General features: G+C 37.0%; 1 protein-coding gene across 1 annotated transcript in view; it reads left to right on the top strand.

Annotated features, from left to right (window-relative positions):
- CD109 (CD109 molecule) overlaps nucleotides 1–25178 on the top strand; it is a 72646-nt gene that overhangs the window by 21546 nt on the left and 25922 nt on the right. Inside the window, exons 4-21 of the mRNA XM_027884203.1 lie at nucleotides 492–722; nucleotides 854–979; nucleotides 8645–8684; nucleotides 9279–9363; nucleotides 11640–11736; nucleotides 12724–12859; nucleotides 13701–13810; nucleotides 16151–16390; nucleotides 16724–16825; nucleotides 16920–16982; nucleotides 18266–18442; nucleotides 19296–19448; nucleotides 20053–20127; nucleotides 20564–20624; nucleotides 21172–21307; nucleotides 22075–22192; nucleotides 24321–24434; nucleotides 24642–24860. Coding sequence (XP_027740004.1) covers nucleotides 492–722; nucleotides 854–979; nucleotides 8645–8684; nucleotides 9279–9363; nucleotides 11640–11736; nucleotides 12724–12859; nucleotides 13701–13810; nucleotides 16151–16390; nucleotides 16724–16825; nucleotides 16920–16982; nucleotides 18266–18442; nucleotides 19296–19448; nucleotides 20053–20127; nucleotides 20564–20624; nucleotides 21172–21307; nucleotides 22075–22192; nucleotides 24321–24434; nucleotides 24642–24860 — 2283 coding nt within the window. The remainder of the gene's footprint in view (nucleotides 1–491; nucleotides 723–853; nucleotides 980–8644; nucleotides 8685–9278; nucleotides 9364–11639; nucleotides 11737–12723; nucleotides 12860–13700; nucleotides 13811–16150; nucleotides 16391–16723; nucleotides 16826–16919; nucleotides 16983–18265; nucleotides 18443–19295; nucleotides 19449–20052; nucleotides 20128–20563; nucleotides 20625–21171; nucleotides 21308–22074; nucleotides 22193–24320; nucleotides 24435–24641; nucleotides 24861–25178) is intronic.

Here is a 25178-nt window from a genome sequence, read left to right as displayed (position 1 = left end):
TAAAGCTAAAGATTGTAAAAAAAGAAGTGCAAGGTTCTCTTACTGTTCTGCTCATTTTGCTCACACATACCTGCTTCAGATCTTTTATTTTTGGAAAATTTGTTACCAAAAAGTGATGAAGTCAGAAAAATATTAGTCCCTTATAACAAATCCAAAAAATTTCTAAATAACTGTGAAAAGAGCACAATCTGTGTGTGTGTGAGAGTCTGTGAATTATATACGAATACATGGATACTTACATTGTTGCAAACCTGATTACTACTGAAAATTAGATGCAAATCTGTTGGAAAAAAGCTTCTGATGACACTTTTTCAGGTAATTGTTGAAATAACACTTTAAAGTCCTGACAAAAATCCCCTTTCACTTTCTGAGAATTTATATAAGTAAACAAGTTCAGGTATATATTAGATCTTTATGTCAAATGTTTTTTAAATAATAAATCTTCAAGAATATTTTTGATGGCTAACACAGAGTCACTGTTTTCTTTTGAGCTACCTTTGAACAGTGCTTCTGGGAATTATGAATTACTGGTGGAAGGCCGTGCTGATGGCCGGCACATCTTCTCTAACCGTACCAGCCTGATGTTCATGTCAAAGAGCATCTCCGTATTCATCCAGACTGATAAATCTATGTACAAACCAGGACAAGATGTGCTGTTTCGGATTGTCACCGTGTATCCTGATCTAAAACCTTACAAAGTGCCTCTGAATATATATATCCGAGTAAGTATCCACAGGAATATAGTTATAAATTGAACTGTGTCATATTTTCCAAATTTATGTGATGAATAAAGGTCATATTTATTGCTAGAAGGACTGCTTGCATTTAACATGCAACGTGACTTTTCTCCTAGGACCCTCGGAAGAAGTTGATTCAGCAGTGGTTGATGGAGGAAGGTGATTTGGGAGTACTTTCCAAAAAATTTCAGTTATCAATGAACCCTCCCCTAGGAGACTGGTCCATAGAGGTGGAAGTGAACGTGAGTATTAACATTGCCAAATCACAGAGGGATCTATTTCTTTTGGTAGAGGTGAATAAAATTGTGTTTACTTTGCTGAAACCAGTTACTAATGTGGACCATGAGATGCACAAATTCTTCCCTTATTACAAATATTAAGCAAGATACTATGCAAAGATATTATGCAAACCTCACAATATTTTCAGTAGTATACAGTTTTGTAAGGAAGGATACAAAAGCCCCCAAACATATTTTATCCCAGAGTCTGTGTTTTGAATGTAAAATAAAAATTCCATTAAAAAACCGAGAGGGTTTTAATATTAACATGAAAGAAAGACCTTATGGAGAACTGTGTGAGGAGGGTTTTTTGGGGTTGTATTTTTTTTTTTTTTTACTGAAATGCCCTTATGTTTATTTTGCAAGGAAATACACAGAAATTCAGGGGTGTTACATCAATTTGCAATGACTAATGAGTTACTGAGGAAAAAATAACTATGTAAAATAGAAAGGATGGCTAGTAATGCACAACTGTTCCAGTAAAAAAACTGGAACAATTTGCGTTGCACGTTGCTATTGGTAGTAGTTCTCTCAGTTCAGTCCTTTAAGCTGTACACTCCTCCTAGACCATGGAAAATGTTGCAAAAATAGCTGGAGGTTTAGCTGTTCAAAACTCTGTGTGTCAGGTTTATTCAGTGTGCTTTTGAATGCTGTAATTTGGGAACTGTATTTCCGACTTGGCTTGTAGTGGCTGTTCAGGGACATTTAGCAAGTACAAACAGGACTACTTAATGTTCCATAATGAGAGAGATGATGGGGTAGAAAGCAGAAAAACTCGTGTGGTCATGTATTACTTGGGAGTAATATTTACCAGTACCAGTTATATACTTGATAGATTTCTATAGGCTGAGGTATGTGAGGGTGGTGCTCAAGTGAGTGTCGAGACGGGATTTTTCAAATGTGTTCTCATGTGGGTGTGGAGTTGTTACTGTTGTCTGTCATGGGAAAAATGTATTAAGTTGTTCCTGCCCTCATCCACGTACTCTGCCACCCCTTCCCAGCCCCAGACTGCTGTTCAGTAGCTTCTCAGTCATGCTGAGGCAGCTGTAGTCAGGGTGGGATCTAAAGTGCGATGGGGAAGTGACCGCGCTGAAAAGCATCTGTGTGTTTTTCTTTGCCTTGACCAGAGCGGTTCACTGATCTGGTTGACATCCATCGCCACTCACAGTTACATAGGTGCTTTTCAGCTGGTGGGGAAGTGTGGCTCAGACATGGGAACAAAGGCTGGTGACAGAGGTGGGCTCCTTGCCAGGTGAAAGTGTTTATGAAATGTTGCTTGGGCTTTCCGCAGAGGCTTGAGTAATCATGAAGTCAGGAGATCATTGATGAAGGAACTGCAGCAGCTGTTTTCAGGATCTGAATGAGTGCCACTCCCTCCTGAAACAAAACCAGAAAGAAAAAAGATGAAGTTGTGAAGTTGAAATTAAAATGCCTTATAGGTTCATCTGGGCTAGTGAAACACCTGTGAGAAAAGACAAGTGAAGTGAAATCTTAGTAAATGGTAGTTGATGGTATTCTAAATTTTAGCCATTTAGTACTGTTGCTTAGAGATTAATGATCCTGGAAAACATATGTCAGGGTGGGAATGTCTCTCAAGTTACGAGGAAGAAGGAGAGTGTGAATAGGGAACGTTCCGTTCACTGTCTCTTTCAACACATAGCTAAAGGGCATCAGGTAAAGGAGGTAAGGAGCGATTTCAAAATAACTAAAATAGCATAACTGAACCGCAGAGCACAGTGGGTATTGTGAATATTGAAAATTCAGGTGGAATTGAAAAATGTCTGGACACATTCACAGTATGCTCCATTGAGAACTGATAACTAGAAACCCCCTGAGCTGTTAGGTCAAGACAGAGTTTCACTGCTGGCTATCCTGGTTGATGCAGTTGCCTAGGTGTTGAACCTTGCTGCAAAAGGCTAAACATTGGCTCTCAGATCTATCAGGCTACAACCTTTCCTAGGTTGTGTGTATCATATTTTCATCTAATTTTCCCTACTATTAAATTTTTAAAACTTACGGTTTTAACATAAGAGTTTTGGGGTACTTAATAGGGCTCTACATGCTTCAGCATATCCAGGGTCATGGATAATGCTCATCTAGGATATCTTTCTATCTTCATCACTGTTACAGGAGACAATTCAAGGTGGAAAGTACTGCAGAGTGGTTTTGGTACATACATTAAAGTGATCTTTTGGGAAAAGATAATCTTGGGCAGAACAGAAGTGGAATTCTTTTTTTTTTCATTAAATGAGGAAATGGTTATTAGTTAAGAAACACTGTGTTTAATAAGTGGGGGGAAAAAGGAGCTTTTTATATAAATGAAAAATATATAAATTTCATTTATATAAATATAAATGAAAGTCTGAACTCTTGCATATATGTAGAAAATGTCAAGATCCCAAGGAAAACCTAATAAAAGAGTTTTTAAAGCTTGCTAGAAACAAAAGAAATTCCAGCAGTGGCATAGCCTGGTAACATGAGGAAAAAGCAACTGTGGCAGAGGGGAAAACTTCTAATAGGGATGATGGTTCTTAGTAGTTAAGAACACTAGTTAAGTAGTACGTAAGTAAGTAAGTAAATAGTAAGTAAGTAGTTAAGTTCAGTGTGGGCAGTTTTGAAAAGACCATCAGAGGATGAACATCCTTTACAGAAAAGAGTAAGTGAGGTAACATGGGAAACTATAGACTTGTTATCTGATGTGAGAAAAACAATGACAAAGGTGACTTGGGATTCCATTGATAAAAAATTACATTCTTTAAGGCTAATATGGAATTGGTTAATAAGGTAGATTTAATGACTTAACAGATTTTTGAAAAGGCTTTTCACTGTACAGAGTCTTAATGAAAAACAGCAGTGCGTGTACAGTCTGTCAAAGAAGGATGGATTGATTTTTGTGCAATTTACAATCACCCAAGGTGTTTATATTAGAAACTTATGACAGAGTTTGCACGTGGAGCCAGGGAAGACAGCTCCATGGTAGAAGAGACTGCAGAGGTCTGCTCTGTTGACTGTGTATCAGAAGAGTCAAATGAATCAATGGATTTAGTGATTACAGTCTGAGAGTGCTGTTACAGGTTTTAAAGGCTATTTAATCTAGTGGAGAAAGGCATAATATGAACCAACTAATAGAAACTGAAGCCAGAAAAATCCTCTTTGGCATATATAAGTCTTTCATCGATAACGCTCTTTATCACTGGAACAAATGAAAAAGTGGGTGTGAGTGTTTTTCTGTTGCTTGATGGTTGCCTTTTTGTAAGATGCATTCTAAATGCAGATTGCTGGAGTAGCTGAATCCAAAGGAACAAAACCAGGGGTAAAAAAAGATCAGGCTAAATTGTTGCTTTAACACAAAACTCTTTGAATGGAAAATTAAAATAGAGGAGGAAAAGAAGAGTGTATTATAATTAAAAAAAAATATTCAGGCTTCGGGGTACAGAAAAATGTAGCTATTCTTGCTGTGCTTGTCCTTTGAGAATAAATCAGCAACCCCGATACCCACACGTAGATATAATGTTTACTTTCAGACCACTTTTCTTCATACCTTCTCTGGTTTAATTTTCAGATTCAATTTTGAATGCAATGACAAAACAATATGCATTATTTCTGTAGGATGTGCCTGCACGGCATCTTAAATTGGATAAGGCTGTCATATGCAAAATATATTGACGATTTCAATATTCACACTATTACATTGTCTGCCTACTGTGCTGTCTCACAGACTCTTATTTTTCTTATAGCACATCTACCATTGAATTAATGAAACCTGAAAAAAACTTTGCAGAATAAAGGAACAGAATTTTTCTGATAGAGAACTTTACTTGGTTCTCTTGGTTACAAGTGAGCTTATGCTCTGAAATACAAGATCATATGGGATGGGATTCAGTTTGAGGTTTAAGGTGTGTGGATGTCTCTATGTTGGTGATGCGGTGAAGATTTAACTGGTGTTTAGTGAAAGCTAGTGAGTGACTGTATCACTCCTAGTGGATATTCCTGGCTATTGTGCAGATATTCCTTGCTGTTCTGCAGCAATTTGGCTGTCACAGGGTGGCACAGGTTTTTATTGTGTTATAAAATTGCAATATATATACAATATATGTAATATGTATATATTCACCAATCTCTTCCTGATGACAGAGATCACTGAGACCTTAGATTTACTACTAAGGAATACTTAGTATTCTGGTGTTTTTAATGAATTGCCTGCCTATCCTTAACTAGTACTGCTTGCTCTGGGTCTGCTTATGGATATATTCAGGGATTTAGGAACACCTTCAGATGGCAAACCCAGACTGATCTCTGCATGACTTACTGTCTTGATGGTATGACCTGAACTTTCTAGTTAAATAGCCAGCTGTCCAGCCTTTCTTTCTCAGGTTTACCTCTTGTTTCTTAAGAGTGTTGTTAAGTGAATAAGTAACATTTCCCTTCTAATGGTTACAAATAAGTTTCCAAGTGTACTGAGTTTGGATTCCTGGAAGTGTTGCCTCTGAAACCTGTTTTAAATCAGGTTTTGGCTGCTTGCTGCAGTTAAACATCCTGTAGTATTTTTCAATAGGAGTTCAGGTGTTAGTACAGCTGTTCCAGGAAAACTCAAGACAAGAGTAATTGCAGTCTGGTTCCCAAGTCTCCACCTTGTATTTTAGTTGGATATCTTATATTTCCTGTTGTGGAGCCTTTCTCTGAAAGGCTTTCAGTTGCTGGGTTTTAGCATGCACCTCCAACCAGAAGTTGTTTTTAGTTATATGGCACTTTGTAATCTAATTTATGGAAGCTGTTATTTATACATTTATGATCCAATATTGAAGAGTAGCAATGTTTCAGGTGCAATGAGGGCTTTCTAAAATATTTTAAGAGTTAAGTTTTTTTAAAGCTTCAGCTATTAAGCAACATTCAAAATCAACTGGGGATGATTATTTGAATTTTTTTGACTTTTGAGGTTTTATGTCTGTTACAGTATATCCACTATGAATTCTGTCATGTTTTACTGCTAGGTTAGTAACAGATTTCACGTTTGATCCATCAAGTTTGATGTTTTGTATAGAATTGCTTAAAAAAAGTATCACCTTTGTTCAAAATCAGACTGTATATGAAACCTTTAGCACTGGCTGTGGTGTATTCAGTAATTTGCAAATGCACACTGATTCAATCAGGATCTGATAGTGTGAATACTGGTGACATTGGAGACTGTCATGTTGGATTTGAACAGAATTTTATTTTGGGCTTTGTTTCTTGCATTTGAAAATAAAACATGAAAACGATCACAAAATGCTTCTGTTAGTTCTAGCTAGACAAAAATCTTTTTTATTTAGCAAAGCCAGAGTGAAGGAGTGCTCCTGACAGGGCCTCTGAGATGATGGGGTAGCCTCTGGAATGTAGCTGGTGCTAGCACTTATCTTTTCCAGGGCCCTTGGATCACACCCACAGTCTTTCCCGATGGTCTGACTTGTGATGCACCTCAATGTCAGAAACAAATAAGGAAACAGACCCAGGACAGATTAATTTCAGGGACTTTGGTTGCCAAAGAAGAAAAAAATCTGCAGGGAACAGTTCCTGTGACCTCACTTGTTGAATCAGAACCGAATGACTTAAAACAGGACTGGTTCATCACAGCAGAGCAAAATCTGCTCTGTAGTTGTTAGAGATTCTTAGATGTCAGGATCCACAGCACGTAAGGCTTAAGTACCGAAAGGCGCCATCATCCTCACTATCCCAGAATACTTATATGGATCTCTTTTTGGCACTATTTTCTAACTCTGGCTAACAGGCACAGAATGCAATAGATGTTTTGCAGTTTAAGAAATGGTGATTTAGCGCAAAAAGCTATTAGTCTGGAAGGGCGAGTATGTTTAAGAAGCAAGAGAAGGCATGGAAGACAAAACCTGTACCAGAATAAAGCAGCTCTGGAAGCAAGTGGAATAGGCATGGTGGTGTTTTTCTATCTTAAAAAAAAACTGCTTAAAATCTGTTTGGGGTGGTATATAAAACTAACTGCTGTCTCAAAAGCCGCTCTTCTTGGAAACTGGTTTTGCAACTTTCCATTCAATGTATTTGAACAATATTTGCCAGAGAAACAGCCCTGCTCTGATGAACTAAGGTGATAAAGTGGTTGAAATGCTGTTACTTGTCCTGCTCCAAACCAGATGGCTGAAAAGTGTTTTAGTGGCTTGGTAATCAGATCATCAAGATGACTAGTAGGGTCTTTTCCTTTCCCTGAGCTGTGAAGCAAGGCTTGATTTCTGTCACAAAGCTTGTCATTTTAGAGAAGGTACAGCTAGGAGTGCAAGTCTCACCATAATCTCTGTTTTCTACTGCTTAAGAGTTCTCCTAGTTTTTAGTTGGCTGTTTGTTGCTATTGTTGTTGTTTTACTTTAAGATAACGTTAAACAAAATTTCATTTTCAAAATTTCCGTTTTCAGAGAACGAGATGTGAGATAGATTTACTACAGGTCATTTTCCTAAGCTACACTTTCCTAAGACTACCTTATAGTAATCTGATTGTGGACTGCATGTCAATGCTCTGGCATTTCTGAGTGTTGTGATTTGCACAAATGTTGTGAAAATAACAAATTCTGCATGTATATTTTCAAACTTAGGAATATTAATATGGCATTTTTTTTTGGTGATCAGTGACTTCATCATGGAATTGGCAGCAATCTGATTTTTCCTTTGATATAAGTGTTTTGGTAGGAAAAGTGTAAATAGAGATGGATAAAGGGCTTGGTCTGAGATGCTAAAAAATTAAGCAAATTGCTAAATATTAAGCAGTTTGCAAAGTCATTGATCAGGTAGCAAAGGTTAATTATAGCTGTTTCCAGTTAAGGTCCTGGTCCTAGTGTGCACAGGAGCTCTCAGTTAATCCTCTCTTGCCACAGACGTTTGTTCCTGTCTGACATATCTCGATGCCACCTGACAACTGGTTCTCCATATTCCTTTATCCTTTTGAGAAAAATCAGGAAATAAGTGGAAAAAAAAAAGTAGGAAAATAGAACACAATAACAATGTATTATATAGTTTTCTGGGTTTTTTTCATTGATTTTAACTAGCAAATAAATAAGGCAGAGAGATCTAACACAAGATATCTCCGCTGAAGTAAGTATGAGTGTAGACTGTAGCTACATTTTATCTGTCTTTTGAATAAATGTGGAAATACGAAATTAACATGCTTTTGAAATGGTCTTGTCCACTAGATACTGTAGGAACTTCTCATTTGTAGAAGTTATTTTTAAATGAACTAGTAAAGATACTCCTAGTAGCTCTGACCTAGTTTATCCTGATGACTGTGACTGCTTATCCTAGATAGTTTTATATTGGCTGGCTCGAGTATTCTGTTTTTTTTATACAGAAATCAGACATATATAGATTTCTGTAGATTGAAAGCTCCACAAGCTTTTCATTATATATGTATATATCTATAATATATGTATACCTACAATCTGCTGCATGTCAAGTTCTGTGTCCTTCTGTTGTGCAAATACATACTACTAGTTCCTACAGAAGCTAATAGCTGTTGAGCCATGATTTAAAATCACACCTAATCAGAAACTGTAGTTTAACTTGAATATGGGTGGGATTTGGCCAAGAAGGTTACTCATCTAATGACAGTTTTCTCATATGAATTTTTTTCAATAGGGTCAAGTTCATTATCAAAGATTTAAAGTGATGGAATATGGTAAGTGTTATTTAAGTAGTGACCGAAATTGTTATTGATTCTCCATTAATTTATTCTAGCTTAACTTGGCTAGCAGGAACCCTTTTCTCACAGAAAGTTTAATTTTCAAATCTCTTGCTTTTCTGAGACTGATGAAAAAATCAGCTGCCGTTTTTATATTTGGTAGTTTTAATAACATTCTTCTGTAGTGTCTGGATGTCATGCAATCTTTAAAATGCTTATCTTAAGCCTGTGGGATGCAGTTATTGCCCATGTTTTTCCAGGATCATGCAGGCAATGTGTTCGTCCCAAAATATCTATGTAATATCTGATTGTGAAGCTTGCTGATGATTCTTTAAAGACTGAGTAAACTAAACGTTTTGAGTTTCAGTCTTACAAGCTTATATGCAGGCGGCTTTTATGATGCTTGTTCTCTTTTCAACAAAAAATATCAGTCTGGGGCATGCATAGAGTTGGGTTAAAAACGTATCTTACCTTATATTCCCTAGGAAACTATATTGGTAGTCTTTATCAAATTACATGGTCTACCCTTACTACTTTAAAAAAAAAAAATATTCCTTCTGTGAATTTAACACTCTTTGTAAATTTTTTCAGTTTTACCAAAATTTGATGTTATGATAACAACACCATTGTACTACTCTCTCAGAGATGAAGATGTAACTGGTGTTGTCACCGCCAAGTAAGTACATCATCGATACTGTTGTAGTGCTTACTCTTAAGAAAATTATTGTGGGTCTCTAAGTGTCAAAGCAAAAATTTATATTTAGAATGCCAAAAAAGCCCCATCTACTCAAAATTAGTTGGCTAACCTTCATTTCTGGTTACTGGATTTTGTTGTAACAAGGTTTGATAGATCTTCAGGTTTCTAGTACGTTCTTTTGGTCTGGTAAACATACTTCTAGACTATAACCTATACAGTTTCAGCTATTTGAATTTTTTTTTTTTTTAACTTTCCTGCTTACAATGTATATTTTGAGGCTTTTTTTTGTCCTTATGGTTCTTTTATTGTCTCTTCAACTTACCATGTCAAGATCTGTAGATAGAGTAACTATATTTTAGTAGACTTCTTGGAAAATTAGGCAGACTTCTATGAACATCCTTCTTGATCCAGTATATCAGAGTTGTGGATTTCAGGTATACGTTTCTCCCACCTATCAAAATATCTATGCCTGTAAATGAGTGAAAAATTAAAAGCTCTCTAGAAATTCAGGAGAGGATTCAGTGTAGACTCATATAAATAAAATTTTATTTCTCAGCTGAGCAAATATCTAGAGAAAAATTTAGTATGCAATAATCTCAAACGGAAATGAGTTTTATTTTTGGAAGATGAGAACCAGATGAAGGTACCTGATAGATCCATCCAAGAAGACCGGAAATAAAAGGTCTTTCATAGGTTATTTAATGCTGTAGAATATGTACCTTCTAAACAAGCACTCAATTGATGGGTGAAATGCATAAATGATTGTTTAACAAGCTATTTAAGTTAAATGTTTGGACTTTAAGAAAAAACTTTGAAAAAAAACTAGAGCCAATACCATCTGATATTATAAACCGTCTGATAATACGAACTCTCGAGGCCAGATTGACAAGGGACCCTGAGCAACCTGATCTAGTGGGTGTCATCCCTGCCCATGGCCAGAGGGGTTGGAACTATAGGACCTTTAAGGTCCCTTCTATCCCAAACTCTTTTATGATTCTATGAATCAAATAAGGGGCAATTTTTGAAAAAAGTTTTCCTCGTTTTTTTTCACATTCCCCTTTGCTTTTGGAATCCATTACATGCCAGTGTGTGTTTGGTTTCCTAAGTTGTTTTCATCTTTCACAGGGTACACGGCTCCTTCATTTGATATACTCGTAAAGGTTTTGAAAGTGTATCTGTTTGCTGCAATAAATTTGTACTTAGACACCAGTGAATCATCTGAGATTGAGTCCAAGCAAAGTTTTAATTATACATCATAATTATTTATAGAGTGTGACTTCATTCCTGGTAACTGTTTTTGCAGGCATAATGCCTCGTTATACAAAGAGTTTATATGCCCCTCACACTTGTAGATGTCACATAACCCTTTTCCTTTTTCATCCCTGGAGTATTATTAGATTAGTGCAGGGATGCTGCCCAATGGCAGTACCATTTCAAGGTTAATGGCAGCTATTGCTGTAATTAGGTCTGCTTGGAAGGACTAAGTTCAGATACAAGTGTTATTCCTGTAACTGTACTGTTTCATTTTTCTTTCCCTCTGCTTTTCACCTTTGATATTACTGAAGTGGTGCATAGTGATTTAAAGTACTTTGAAGTTAGCACATCTGAATGTATTACTGCTGAGGACTTGAATGATTTTAGGTATCTCACCTGTCCCATGTTGTCCTTCCTCACCTCTTACCCTGCTTCTCTGTCTCAGTCTGGTAATGTCACAGTGTGTCTTACATACAACATCAAAACATTTATAGAAAATTTTTATTTTATTGCTGCTCAGTGAGTGCAGGTTGCTAATGTCATCCTAAGAAGTAAATATGTTACAGTTTTCAGATTTGCCACAGCTGGAAATGATTGTTATGTAATAATGCCATGATTTCTTGGGACTGTGGTTACTAAATAATTTGAGTACAAGAATCTTGAGATATTTTGTTAGCAGTGCTTGGTAAGCAAAACACTTGCACTTACCACATCCCATTTTAACTCTACTGCATATTAATTAAGATGCTACATCAGTGTTCTATTAAAAAAACTTTCTTCCAGTTAATATAGTTAATTTTTCTACATTGTACAACCCATGGTAATTGTAATAGGTTTATTGAACTTGTTTGCAGGAAAGACTAGCACTGTGTATCTTCTCCAGGTTTCAAAGTAGAAATGTGTTCAGGTCATGTTTGAGACTAGGGAAAATTATTTTGGCAGAATCTTTTGCCTTGAGAGCTCTTCAGGTGTATTGTTTCTCTTTGACTGGTGTGTTTCAGGTACACGTATGGAAAACCAGTAAAAGGAACTGTAACAGTCACTTGCCTTTCTGTCTCTTACTGGACAAACAAGAGAAATATAACGACAACAATGGAGGTGAGTTGTCTCTTAGCAGTTTCTTTAAGCCTGTGTCCTTTTGTGGGTTAAATAATGCCTGGAACCATATGGGAATGCTGAGTTCAGCTGGCATGGTTTGTGTAATGACTTGCATGGAGAGTGTTAAACTCTCTTTAATTTCCAGCCTGAAGTGTCAGTGTCCATTCAGAGTGCTTTTAGGGAATGATGCTTGGCACCTGTGGTCCTTTGACCTGTGCCTTGGAAGTTATTTTGGAGAGCACTAGTTGGCCCAGGTAGAAAAATTTTATGGGAGCCAGTGTAGCACCATTGGCGCTGGAGGACCCGTGCCCAGGAATGCTCCCTGGCCCTATGTCTGCCCCTTCACACTCAGCCCTGTGTAACAAGACCAGAGGAGAACACATCAATTGTCTAGGGGGAGCTCTAGCATGGTGGAAACCAAAGCATTTTGTCTAATAATTGCCTAGTAATGACATTTGATCTACTGCACTAATGAAAAAATTTAAAAGGACATGCAGTTTCAACTGAAGACCTAAAAGAGGTGACAGATTCTTTGCATTCTTTTTGCAAAATCAGACATTTTACTTTTTAGATGTGAAGTGTGTTTAAAAAAAGTTAAATTTCTGGTACGTGTTGTGCCTGTCACTTTCTGTTTGCTGACTTCAGCAGCTGTCTGACTTCAGTGCCTTCAGTAGCATTTAGTCTACAGAAGCTCTGAGCTCAGTGATGTTCAATAGGGTATACCCACCTCGTTGAACCTAAAAAAAAAAAAAGTAACTTCCTCCATAAAGCATTGTTGCCTCTAAAAAAGTAGTGAGCTTTACAGGATTTAATAAAAATTGTTGCTGAAAGTGAAAAATGAAGGTCAGCATTGATGATTTTCTGGTGTTGGTGCTCCAAAACTTTTCTGTGAGGAGAGCTACAGGACTTAACCAAAAATAAGCTGTTGTAGATGGAAAGGTGTCCTTGGCTTTTCTGGCTCAACAATTAATTTTTTCTCCATTGCAGATAAATGGATCTGTGAATGTAACATGTAACAAACTTATGTTGCAAAACTTGAATGTTGAGCAGTCGTGGCACCAAGGTGATAGTGAATACACAGAGCCAATAGAAATGATTGCGGTGGTCACGGAGTCACTCACAGGTATGTGGATGGGTGATGTCTGACAGGAAGCCAGAGAAGGTGGTGCTGGAAGAGCTTACTGCTGTGTGGAAGAGCTTGGAGTGCTGGGAAAGCATCGTGTGCTAATGTCAGCACAAACAATCTACGTGCAGATGTATTATCTGAACTGTTGCTTGCCTAGATATTAAATAGTTTAACCAGCTGTTAACTCGGTTGAATGGAGTTCTACATTAAATGATTTATTAAATAACCAAGAAATATGTTCAGATGGGAGGTTAAAGTCAATGACTGATCACTTTTGATGAGAAGAATAGGCATAAAAAATTGCTGGCATTAGCCTGAATCTTACAAACTTAAGCTGAACCATAAACTTACCTTACTTGTGTGTTTGTAAATCACATTAGTTGATTCTCTGGCCCCAGATTGTCCCCTGTCTAGCCTCTTCTAGATCCACTGATTTGGTAACTGAGGGTTTTTTTGAGAGTTTGTGTTTCGCTGCACTTGCATATTAGAAAAAAACATCTGTACAGAATTTCTCCCTGTCCCAGAAACTAGGTTTCATTACAGATTTTCTGTAGAAATCCTGTCAAGAGGATTGATTTGGAATTAATATGTTCCTTCCTTGTGTCATTCTGGAGTGGAGCCCTGTGTGGTACGTCTTACTTAGCGTTGTGGGAGGCAGTACCAGTACGTGTATCACCTTTGTACTTATGTGTAGCTGGAAGGATGAAGAGCGAGAGAAGTGGAAATGATGAAAAATATGATAGAATTATTTATAAATTATGGACAGTAAATTGTATTGCTGCTAAAGTAATGTGTATGTTAAATGCATATTGTCTAAACACATATAATTATTCAACAGGAATTTCCCAAAATTCAAGTACCATCATATTTCCAAAGCAAAGTGATTATTTTATTGAATTTCTGGACTACTCTAGAGTTATAAAACCTGCTCTGAACTTCATAGCTACCGTAAGTTCTTTTATTTTATTATAATCTGTGCATAAACAAATGTGTCATCTCCCGCATTTTTGCTTAGATGACAAAGTTTGCCTGGGCTTTTTAAGCGTATTTTACAGATTTGTTTTCAAATTACCTCTTTTTCATGACACGTATCAGCAAATATGAAACTTAAAGGCATTTGTTCTATAAAAGTATAAATTGGCAGGGAATGCTGTGGTATTGGCAGGATATATTTGAGTATAGTTTGTTGGCATTCTTATAGAAGAGAAATCTTTTCAGTTTCTAGCCAGTTCTTTTCTGTTCGGTGACTGTGCTTTAAAGCAACAAAGTAATTTCTGAGTTCCAACCCTCCTAATAGTATTTGCATATTCAAGTGTGTATATATATATATATGTATATATATGTGTATATATATACGCACACACATATATTATAGTTTATATATATATACACATATATATACATATATACATATATACATATATACATATATACATATATACATATATACATATATACATATATATATATACACACACATATATTATACTTTATATAATGCATATATATATATGCAAGCTACCGTTCCAAAATTCAGTAATACTCATCAAAACACATTGCACTCAAGTGAAAGTGGTGTTTTTACCTTCTGTCCTATCTTTCTCATACCAGTAGCAGTCCACTCAAAGAAGTATTTAATGTTCTTCATGCTGTTCATAATTTGCATTCAGTATTTCTACATTTTGCAGAGGTTGCGTAATGCACCACTATATTTTGCTTGAAAAGGGAAATCAACCTTACAGTTCCTGAACCTTTACTGTATAGACCCAAATACCAATAAAATAGGCTGAATATACACTTTCAGAGTAGTTTGGCTCAAGCTATACGTTCATGCTAGCCTGATCATTTGAGCTTTTGTTTTTCATCCATTTCATTTTCCTTTCCAGCATTCCATTTTGACTCCAACTCTGACCTGTTTTTTCCTCCTCTCTTAAAGATGAGCTGAGTGAGAAGTAGCTGAGGCATTTAGCAATGCCTGCAGCTGGCACAGAGGAAGGTATCAGTTATGGTCCCAGAGGAGCATTGAAGGAACAACTGTTGCTGTTACTGATAAGTTGAGATCTGCATATGCTGTTCAGAGAGAGAGAGAGAGGATAAGAAAATAATGACAGGGGAGGAGAGGTAATGCAGTGGACAGATTTATGGATTGAAAAAGAAAAGAGAAGCATTGGTTCAGTGCTTTTAAATACAGAAGATGATTTTTGGGAGTATATAACGCAGAATGAGAATGTTTTTACGGTAGATGAGAATCTGCTTGTGTGTGGGGATAAAGGTTGATGTAAATTGTAAGAAGTTGCAGACTGTCAATTTTGGGCCTGGTTTCAATCTTTTCTTCAACTCACTTGATGAATCCATAAACACATCTGATTCAGCACCATCCCTGCTCATCCAGCTTATTTTCCTGCAGGTGATGTGAGGCTTTCCTTTCTTGTGGTGGTGAAATAAAAGTAACAAAATTAAATAGTCAAACTGCATAATTTACCTGAGACACAGTCATTTTCAACAAGAAGAGTATTTGGAAGAGCTGAAAGTCAGGTTACCTTTCAGTTCAATTTGCTTTGCATTTTCTCTTTTTTAAGTCTCTGGAGTTCTTTTTGTTCTTGGCTGACTTGTCTACCTGAAGTGCTTAAAAGGATAAAAAATGAAGTTACTTCAGTGCAGTTGAGGTCACTGCAATATAAGAAAAATATTAAGCTCTTGGAGAGTGTCCATAGGAGGGCAACAGAGATGGTGAAGGCCCTTGTGGGGCAGCCACATGAGGAGTGGCTGAGGTTACTTGGTCTGTTAAGCCTGGATAAGAGGAGACTGAGAGGAGACCTCATTGCAGTTACAACTTCCTTGTGAAGGGAAAAGAAGGGGCAGGCACTGATCTCTTCTCTGTGGTGACCAGTGATAGGACCTGAGGGAATGACCTGAAGTTGTGTGAGGGGAGATTTACGTTGGATATTTGAAAAAAGTTCTTCATCCAGAGGGTTGTTGGGCTCTGGAACAGGCTCCCCAGGGAAGTGGTCACAGCACCAAGCCTGCCAGAGTTCAAGAAGCATTTGGACAATACTCTCAGGCCCATTAGTGTGTCTCTTGTGGATGGTCCTGTGCAGGGTTAAGGATTGGACTCCATGATCCTTGTGGGTCCCTTCCAACCCAATATATTCTGTGATTCTATGAGAGAAATCTGAGGATATCTTTGTTTTCTTAGTATGAAATGAGTGCAAATATATCGTTACATGTTGTGTTGTGCATTTTAGCTTTTCTTTGTTCAGTGAGTGTTTTCTTTCCTTTTGTTTTTAGCTGAAGGTGTCACGTTCTGACAGCAACGAGCTTACGGCTGAAGAGAGACAGAATTTTGTAACAGTCACTGCACAACAGTCAGACCTGCTTTTTCACCACTCTTCACTGTCTCACCTTGAAAATGAGGCAACAGAGGAGAGAAATCTGACAGTCCATGTACTGAATTACACAGTCCCAGAAAATGGAATAATTGATATTGAGTTTCCAATCCTGTCTGAAACAAAAACTCTGAGAGTTCAGGTACTGCTTTGCACTATGTGGCTTTGGAGCATTGACACATCAAATTAAGTGGGCTTTGATCAATGATATGCTGTTCCTACCACCTGCAACAGCTGACATGTCACGTATTATTGTTTTTGTTACCTCATATTTATGTTACAACTGGAAAGAAAGTGGCAGATCCTGTCAAATGGGATCTAATAATTGCACCAAGATATCAGGGGAAAAACCAAACCAGACACCTAAAGCAATAAAGTGATCCTGTACCGTCACTAAGACTACCATGTAAAGAATATGTGAACATCACACAGAGTTTGCTGTTTTGTTGAGAGCTGTTTTTGCACTGTCTCACAGGCAGAGTTCCTCAGCAGTAGGACCGACATAGGTGTTTATGATGTGTTCAGCTCCCCCAGCCAGACTTACCTCCAGATTAAAACAAAGAGCCAGGATATAAAGGTACGATCTGAAACAAAACTTGCCAAGATAAGAACCATTCAAGTTACTCATCATGTTTCTGTACTCATGCATATGATCTGTATGTTTTTCCTAGGCTGGGAAGCCTTTTGAATTGAACATTGCAAGCAACAAGCCAGTGAGAGAGTTCCACTATCTGGTAAGTTACTGGGTTTACATACAGGGATAGTCCAAGATGACTTTTATCATCTTGAGAAATACTCCAGTGAGGGGAATGTGATTAAACATTAGAGATATTCAGCATTTTTTGTTGTGCTTTGTGAAAGAGGTGGCCCAAAAACTTCCTTTCCATTAGGATGCTTCTTTTTGAAAGAGAACTTCATATTGCTACCTAGGAGCAATTCTGTAAGGAGGTGCTCTCTGGGAAAAGTGTGTCTTCCAATTTGCAGGTTCGGGACTGTCAGGACTGAGCCTGAGGGTACAGGGTGAGAAAACCTCCCTGCTGAGGAAGCAGATGGTCCATTGGGCAGGGTGGCATTGCCAACATGGCAATTTCATAGAAGCATTTTAAAATAAATGCCTTGAGGTGTGGCTTGTTTAGCTGCTGAGCTGCTCTATTGTATCTAGCAGCATCTGAATTGAAGGATTCATTAAATATACCATCATCAGTCTCCCATCCTGTCTTTAACACGTGCCTCTTTTGTTTGCAGTCTACACCATAGTGATCGTGATAGCTACTATCCTTTTTCTTTCAGAGGCTTTAACAGTAAACTGAATAAGGAAAACCTTGTAAAATTAGGGCAGTCGTGTATATTTCCTAAAATAGAAACACCCTCTAGAAGATTTAAAATTAATCAGGTCCATGAATCAAAGGCAGGGAACCTCCTTTCATGGCGCTGTCTTCATTAGTAAGTGCTATGATCCAGTAGGAAACAGATTTAGAGTGAAAAAATTGATGCTGTGGACATGAACTTGGGGTATTTTGAGGTACCTTCAGACTAGCTCCAATCTGTTCTGGTAAAATGAACACCTCCTTTTAACTGGAGCACATTACTAGGCCCCAGTTCACACTCTCCATGGCGCAAGCCGAAATGTTCTAGGTAGGGATGTTTTGGAGGTTTGCTTTTAAAACTATGTGCCTGGTCCAAAATCAAATGCTTTTGTAGATGACCCACATGAACCAACACTACGACAGTTGTATTTTTATGTTCTGATAGATTATGTGTGCCTTTCTTGTAGTTCTCTACTTGAACATAGTGATACAGCAATTAAAGCACAGAAAAAATCTATTACTAATATTTAAATATTACATTACCTATGTGTTCCATGCCCATTTTCACAGAACTGGTCAACCATTTAGTTAAAAAAAAACAAACACCACAGCTATATGTCTCTTCTTTTAACAGCTACTTGTAGAAGGAATTGCTGAGCTTATGACATATTGAGATACCAACAGACTGAGTGATTTTTTTTTCCTTTCAGGTATTGTCTAAGGAACAAATCATGGATTTTGGTACAAAGTCTGCAAAAACATTCACTTTAACAGCAGAAAATTCCTGGGCTCCTTTGGCATCTATACTTGTATTCTATGTTGATGAGTTTGGAGTAGTTGTAAATGATGCTCTCACTGTCCCCATCCATCCTGTTTTGGATGACAAGGTAACTACCTTGAACTTGAGTCTGAGACTGTGGTTTTGTCTGGTTGTTGCATGGTAAACAGTGTGTTAGATCATAGGATTATAAATGGAAAAACTTTTGTCATTGTGGACCTAATCTGAGGCTTCTACAACTCCCTGGAAAGAGTTCTGGTAGTACCAGTGCAGTTAGATTCCAACTATTGCCTATTTGAAAGAATTTTCTACTAGCCCTGTGTTTTCCATGTAATCAGATGCACTTCTTGTGTTTTTAATAGTTTGGTCAATTACTGAGCCAGAGTTTGCTCTGGCAAAGGTACTCCTGAATGCTCAAAGTGTGGAATTGTGAATGTTTATAAAGAGCTTGTTCTAGCCAGGCAGTGGTCACATTGTAGGTGGATGTGGTTGGTGTTTGTCTCGTGTGATTGTGCATACTTCAGCTCAAAAAAGCTTTAAGAGGAGGGGGAAAAGTCCTGTTGCATGAAGGAATTGATTTTTTCCAATGTACCAGGATGAGAGTTGGTCCATTGTGCAAAAAAAAGCGTCACTATAACTTTTTACAGGTAAGACCACCCAAAGGCTATCAACAGATTCAAATTCTTTCTCTCCCATGGAAACTTTAACACTTACAACCATACATCAGTAGGGAGGCTGTTTGTCCTGCTGCAGGAAAAATGTCACCATCCACCTCATGATTTATCCAAACGCTCAAAAATCCTAGGTAAAGGACTCTCAAAGGTTCAGAGTTCCTAAGAAAAACAAATTCAGAGTCTTAATTATAGCCAAATAATCTAAAAAAAATACTTCCTTGGTATTGTTAATGGCTGTAAATGTCACTGTATAATTTAAATCAGTGCTGTTCTTTACTTTTTTCCTAGATTAAAATCTCTTGGAGCAAAGATAAGGTCAAACCATCTGAGAAATTATCCCTTAAAATCAGTACAACGGAACCAGGATCAGTAATTGGACTTGCAGTTGTCGATAAAAGTACAAAGCTTCTAGGAGAAAGCAGTGACATAACAGAAGATTCTGTAAGTACATAGGGAATTAAAGGTTTTCATTATTGTGTATACGAAAAATGTATGCTTATAGAAATGTTACAGATTATATGCCAGACAATTAATGTTCTTTGGGTAGGATTTTTAGTGTGTAATCTTGCAAATATTTTTTTTACTTCTGCAAGAAAATTGAGCAGAAAAGACTGTAAGGTGTACATGGTTATAGGCACAGCATTTTGAATACCACTTAATATTTTATTGTTCTTCTATTTGATAACCTGCTCAGTTAAGTCTTGGCAGTTTCTTTCAGGAAAGACAAAGTAGTCAGGAAAAAACCCTAATGATTTGTACTTTGTGCGCTTCAAAAATAGTAATATAAAATAAAGAATTTTATTCTTTGAAGAGCAGAATAAATTATTCACATTTTTCAGTTCCCTTTAGTTGCTCTAGTGCATAACCATTGCAGCGCAATTCTCTTCATCCTGTCACAGATTGTTTTCTCTTTGATACGAGAGCTAAGTAAACTGCAGCTTGTGCCACAGCTCCTATGAATTAGCATCAACATCAGTTAGAGTTTTGAAAAATGTGAGTTTGCATTCACTCTGAATGATTTTGTTTGTTTGTTTGTTTGTTTTAGGTCCTTCATGAGCTCAATTTATACAGCACAGTGCAGTATTTTCCCCTGGTCAGAGGTTCTTTTGGTGTATTTCAGGTACTTTTTAATTTTTTTTTTTACCTTATAAACTGGCTTTTTAAAACTGCTTAGTGATTTGTGCATCACTTGCTAGAAGGAAGTGCACTTTTTAAAGTTTGGAACTGTAGACAGTGTACTGTTTTCATGACTTATACGGGTTTTGAATTGTGAAATTTATCAATGTGTAAATAACGCTGAATGCAAATAAATATGTTTATACTTCCATAAATACAGATTGCTTTATGCTTGACAGAGTCTTCCCTTTGATGAGTTTTCAGTCATTCAGATTCATCTGATCTCTGTTTTTTTGGTTCCTGTGTATTACTTGCTTTAGTTCTGTGATTGCTTTATGACTTTATTTATGTAGAAGGAAAGAAAAGGAAAAGAAAATAGATAAGCACTGTTGATGTCCTGAATGTCCTGTATTGAGATATACTGTATAAATTTTATCCAGAAATGCAGCCTTTGGGTATCAACTGATGCAATTCTTGAGGAAGATAAGGAACATTTTCTTTGTAAGTAATAAAATAAATGTAGTCAAATCTAATTTATGGAGTGGGAAGGAGGTACATGGGTTAGGGCTCCTCTTATGTTTTACTGTACTGCATACAGGCTACGTCCAGCCTTGCAAATCATTACCATTTCAAAAATTCAAGACTTACAAATGCATACAATTATTATTTTAAAAACTTCCTTTTTGCTACTGTCCTTAAAGGCTTGAGGGTGAATGGAGTTTTTATTTGCAGTTCCAGTTGATATATTTTGCAAAAGTAAAGTCAAATTGCTCCAGTTTCATAACCGCTCCAGAAGGGCCATGTAGAAATTTGTGTGAAACTTCTTTTATTCTTTAAAAAACAAAAAACAAAGAACAAACAAAACCAAACAAACAAAAAAAAAAGGAAAAAAAAATGTCCTAGTGCCAGAGTAGTCTTATCATATATAACAAAGCTATAGATCATACTATAAACACCATCGTAATTTGAATTTTCTTAAAGGTATTAATATGATTCTTCTAAATATAGGTATTTGTAGGTAGGACAGGGTTTTTTTTTTATTTTGTAGATGGTGGAATGATACCCATAGAAGATGGTTTCGGTGATGATATGCCAGTATCTAAAAATGGACCTCCTGATTTCAGCAATCCCTATGTGAGGACACATTTTCCAGAAACTTGGCTTTGGATCGACACTAAAACTAGGTATAAGATTAGAAGCAAATGGAAACTGATTTGCACTTGCCATTGTTGTTTTGTATGTTTTAATAGTAGCATTCTACACTGGTGCTGAAAAACACTGCTTAACGATGTAGGAGCATTTATATTCTGCTACCACCTAGAGGCCACAAGTGAGATTGGAGACCCAAAAAAAGGAGGTGTACAACTGCACAAAAGAGGACTATGCCTGAGTGAAGGCCTAGGAGTTTCAGTAGAAACTAGATAAAAATCCTGAAGACAAAAGAAACTCTCTTGGTTTTACAGATGGGGAGATAATGAATTGGGAGAGCCAGCCTTTTTCTCTACAGTGCATAAGAAGGTGGTGATTAGCCCAGAAAGGGAATTCTGTTGCTGTCGGCACCCAATTCCACGAGCAGTTCAAACTGTCAAATGATGGTGAAATCTGACCTGTGTTGTGAAGCACAGATCTTTTATTCTTCTACATCTGAGAAGTTCTGGAAGCAACCATCATCTTGGCTTGTTTTTCAGAATCTGTAAAAACAGATTACGTGTAATGTGACTCAGTGTAATTACCTTCAATTCATGTAATTTAAAATAATTTAAAATTTTTAAAATAATTTTGCTCCCATCACAGTATTTCTAAATGATTAGAAGAAGAAAAACAGATAATGAGCAGCTTTTCCTGCCAGGAATTTGGACTTAATTTTTCATGCATTTTAAAAATACATGTCTGCTTACTGATGACTGTAAATGGATGGTTTTGAAAGTCTCCTCTCCCCTTCTGCCATCAGATCTGACACAGAAACCACAATGGAAGTCGTTGTACCTGATACCATCACGTCCTGGGTTGCCAGTGCTTTTGTGATGTCTGAAAACAGCGGCCTTGGAGTGACGACTGCTCCAGTGGAGGTACCGTAGCGCCAGGCAGTTTGCCTGTGAGGCTGTAACACTGCAGGTTCTTACTGGAAGCTGCGTTTTAGGTCTAACAGCAGTCATCTCCTTATACTAACGAAGAGATTTAGAGGCTGTGTGTATTCAAACTGTAGAGAAAACATCATCACTGAAGATGTATATGATACTGTTTCTGCCTTCCCTTCCTGCTCATAAAAATCCACACAGATATTTGGATACTTGTTTCCATTGGAGTAAATGTTTTGTTAGAGTACTTACAGGAGTTTAGCAATTTAAGCTAAATTCAGCACTCCTCAGATTAGATCTCTAATCTGAGATTCCCAGTGCAGTACAGGTGCGGTTGTCCTAGGCTCACTCTGTGTTCAACAAAATAACTTATTTTAAATAGGAATTAATTTTTGAAATCTCATTTAGCTAGCCTTTTATATACCATGAATGACCTTCTGAAAGTAGTTATCTCTCTCCATTCTCCACGCAAGTACCTAAGTTTAGAAAGGTTGAGACTGCAGTACTGGGTCATAGATTTCCATCATAGATTTCCATCCATATCTTGGAGACAGCCATTCACCCATTTTAAGTTCTCACACCCTCAAATTTTTGGGGACGGGCAACTTTTGAGATCCAAACTGAGATCTGGGTCCGGATTTTGTAGTTGGCTGCTATACCAGACACAGAACATGTGCTTTGAACATCCTGATTTAACTCCACCACAGAATTTGGAGCCCAATCTGGTTAAGGCTCCTTTGAGACTGGAGTAATGATTCTTGTTTCTTTGACTTGGCTTGGCAGAGATGGGAAAGAGGAATGGTTTTTTGATTCAAACTGTATGGAAATACACACTTAGCCTCTCATCCTCAAATCTGAGAAGGCCAAAAGTAGAACAGATGTTGAGATTATTATTTAGCTCTAATCACCCACATGCACTGTTCAGTACTTCACCCTTGCTGGGATGTTTAGATTGAGCTTAGAGTTCCATATGGCTGAAACATGTTAATCAGTGCCATACAGAGTGTAAAATAAAAGAAATACAAGGAAAGTGTAATGGGGAAATAAATAGGTGACATCTGCATGCTTAATGTCATTTACTGCTTTGCATCTTGGGCTTTTCTGACTTCTACTACACAGAATGTTGATAATTTTACTCAGTTGTATTTTATTGTCATATACTGGAGTATTCCTGAGTGTAAAACTTTAATTTTAAAGAAAAGTAAAACAAAAAAGACAAAGAAAATAGGTACATAGGGAAAACCTTGACTAGGAACTAATAAAAAAATTTCCATCATAATTTCCATCAGGCTAAAGTCTAATACCTAAAGAAGTTTTTGACACTGAGAGCTTTAGCAAACAACTTTTTCTGTAAAAAAACCACATTGGAATATATGCTAGCTAGAAAAGAAAAGCTGAAGGGTTTTTGGATCTGAAACTCAAAACACTTGGAAGAATTTCTTAAATGAAAACCAAATTAAAACCATTTTTAGTTGGCATTTCAGTAATAAAGGATCTTATGTCTCAGCCATTCTTACTGTACAGATGTTCATAAACAGTGAAATTTTGATCCCCCTCAACTTGATGAGAGCTTACCACTGACTTTTTAGAGCCAAGACTTCTTCCAAAACCCACTGTTCACAGATAAAGGTAACTGTTTGCTGGTATATTTCTGCAGTTTTTCTTTTAATTAAGAAAATACGTATTTTTAGAAATATAACTAAAGAACTTGTGCCAAGATTAATATTAAAAAGTAAAAAATCATTCTAAGGTGTTGCTGAATTACAAAATTTGGGAGAATTAGTTATTTTGTATTCCAACATGCATTTCTCTATTGACATAAAGATAGGGCAGCTGACAGAGTCTTCATTTTTCATTACTTGTGCACTCAAAACAATTCACATTTACCGTAATGGCATCTCAGGACAGATCACAGCTTCCAAACTTCCAAACTTGCCAGGTGAGAGACTCTTAGTCCTAATTCAACCTCTTTGCCCTGCAGTAATACCTTTAGTCATCTGTAGACTACAAGTCAACGTACTCTATCATCTGAATTTAAAAGTGATCAGAAGACGTGTTGTATGGTAATTTTCTTACTAGTATCTGATTGTAGGGGCTCACTGCTGATTTGGTTTTGCAGCTAGAAGCTTTTCAACCTTTTTTCGTTTTCCTGAACCTTCCATACTCCATCATCAGAGGAGAGCAGTTCATTTTGGAAGTGAACATCTTTAATTATCTGAAAGAAGAAGCTGAGGTAAAATAACAGTCTCTTTATCTTTGAATGTTACTAGATACTGCAGGGTCAGTGGTGGAGACCCTGTCTTTCTTGTGTGAGAACTAGAGTATTTTCTATAGTGGACAGATCATAAAGCTGTTTCTCTATACTCAAAACAGGTGGCAGCTTATGAAAGCAGCTTTTCAAAATTAACACTTTGTATTGCAAATATTACTGTATTTACAGGTTACTGTGATCCTGGATATGAATGATGCTTTTGAAATTATTCTAACATCGAATGAAATAAATGCTACAGAAAATCGACAGTCTATATCTGTGCCAAGTGAAGATGGCAGAACTGTCCAATTCCCAATCAAGCCGAAACAGCTGGGAGAGATTCCCATCAAAGTGACAGCAATATCATCTGCTGCTTCTGATGCTATCATTCAGAAAGTTTTAGTAAAGGTAAACAGTCTGCAGCTTGGCTTGTTCCTGAAGTAAACTGTTCCCTAAAATAAGCAACAGAGTGCAGCAAAAAGGCAGACCAATTTACTTGTCTGCCTCTTGCTCTTTGAGATTGGTTTGGTGTCAGGTGGCTTTAAGTAGAAAACACATGTTTTAAAATAATTTCTGCTTTAAAATTCTTCAGATCCCCTTCCAGGAATGGACATATAGGTCTGTTCTACAGCACATATTTAGTCCAGTGCTTCTGAAAGCAAGGTGAAACCTATTTGTGCATCAGTGAACGCCTGGTGCTACAGCTAGTTTAATAATCTGTGAAAA

Source organism: Empidonax traillii, unplaced genomic scaffold, assembly GCF_003031625.1.
Source record: "Empidonax traillii isolate 1590-97213 ecotype Southwest subspecies unplaced genomic scaffold, ASM303162v1 scaffold139:size1643147, whole genome shotgun sequence".
In the NCBI taxonomy this organism is placed as follows: Eukaryota; Metazoa; Chordata; class Aves; order Passeriformes; family Tyrannidae; genus Empidonax; species Empidonax traillii.
Note: the sequence above shows the minus strand (reverse complement) of the source record. Positions and strands in the feature narration are given on the sequence as shown.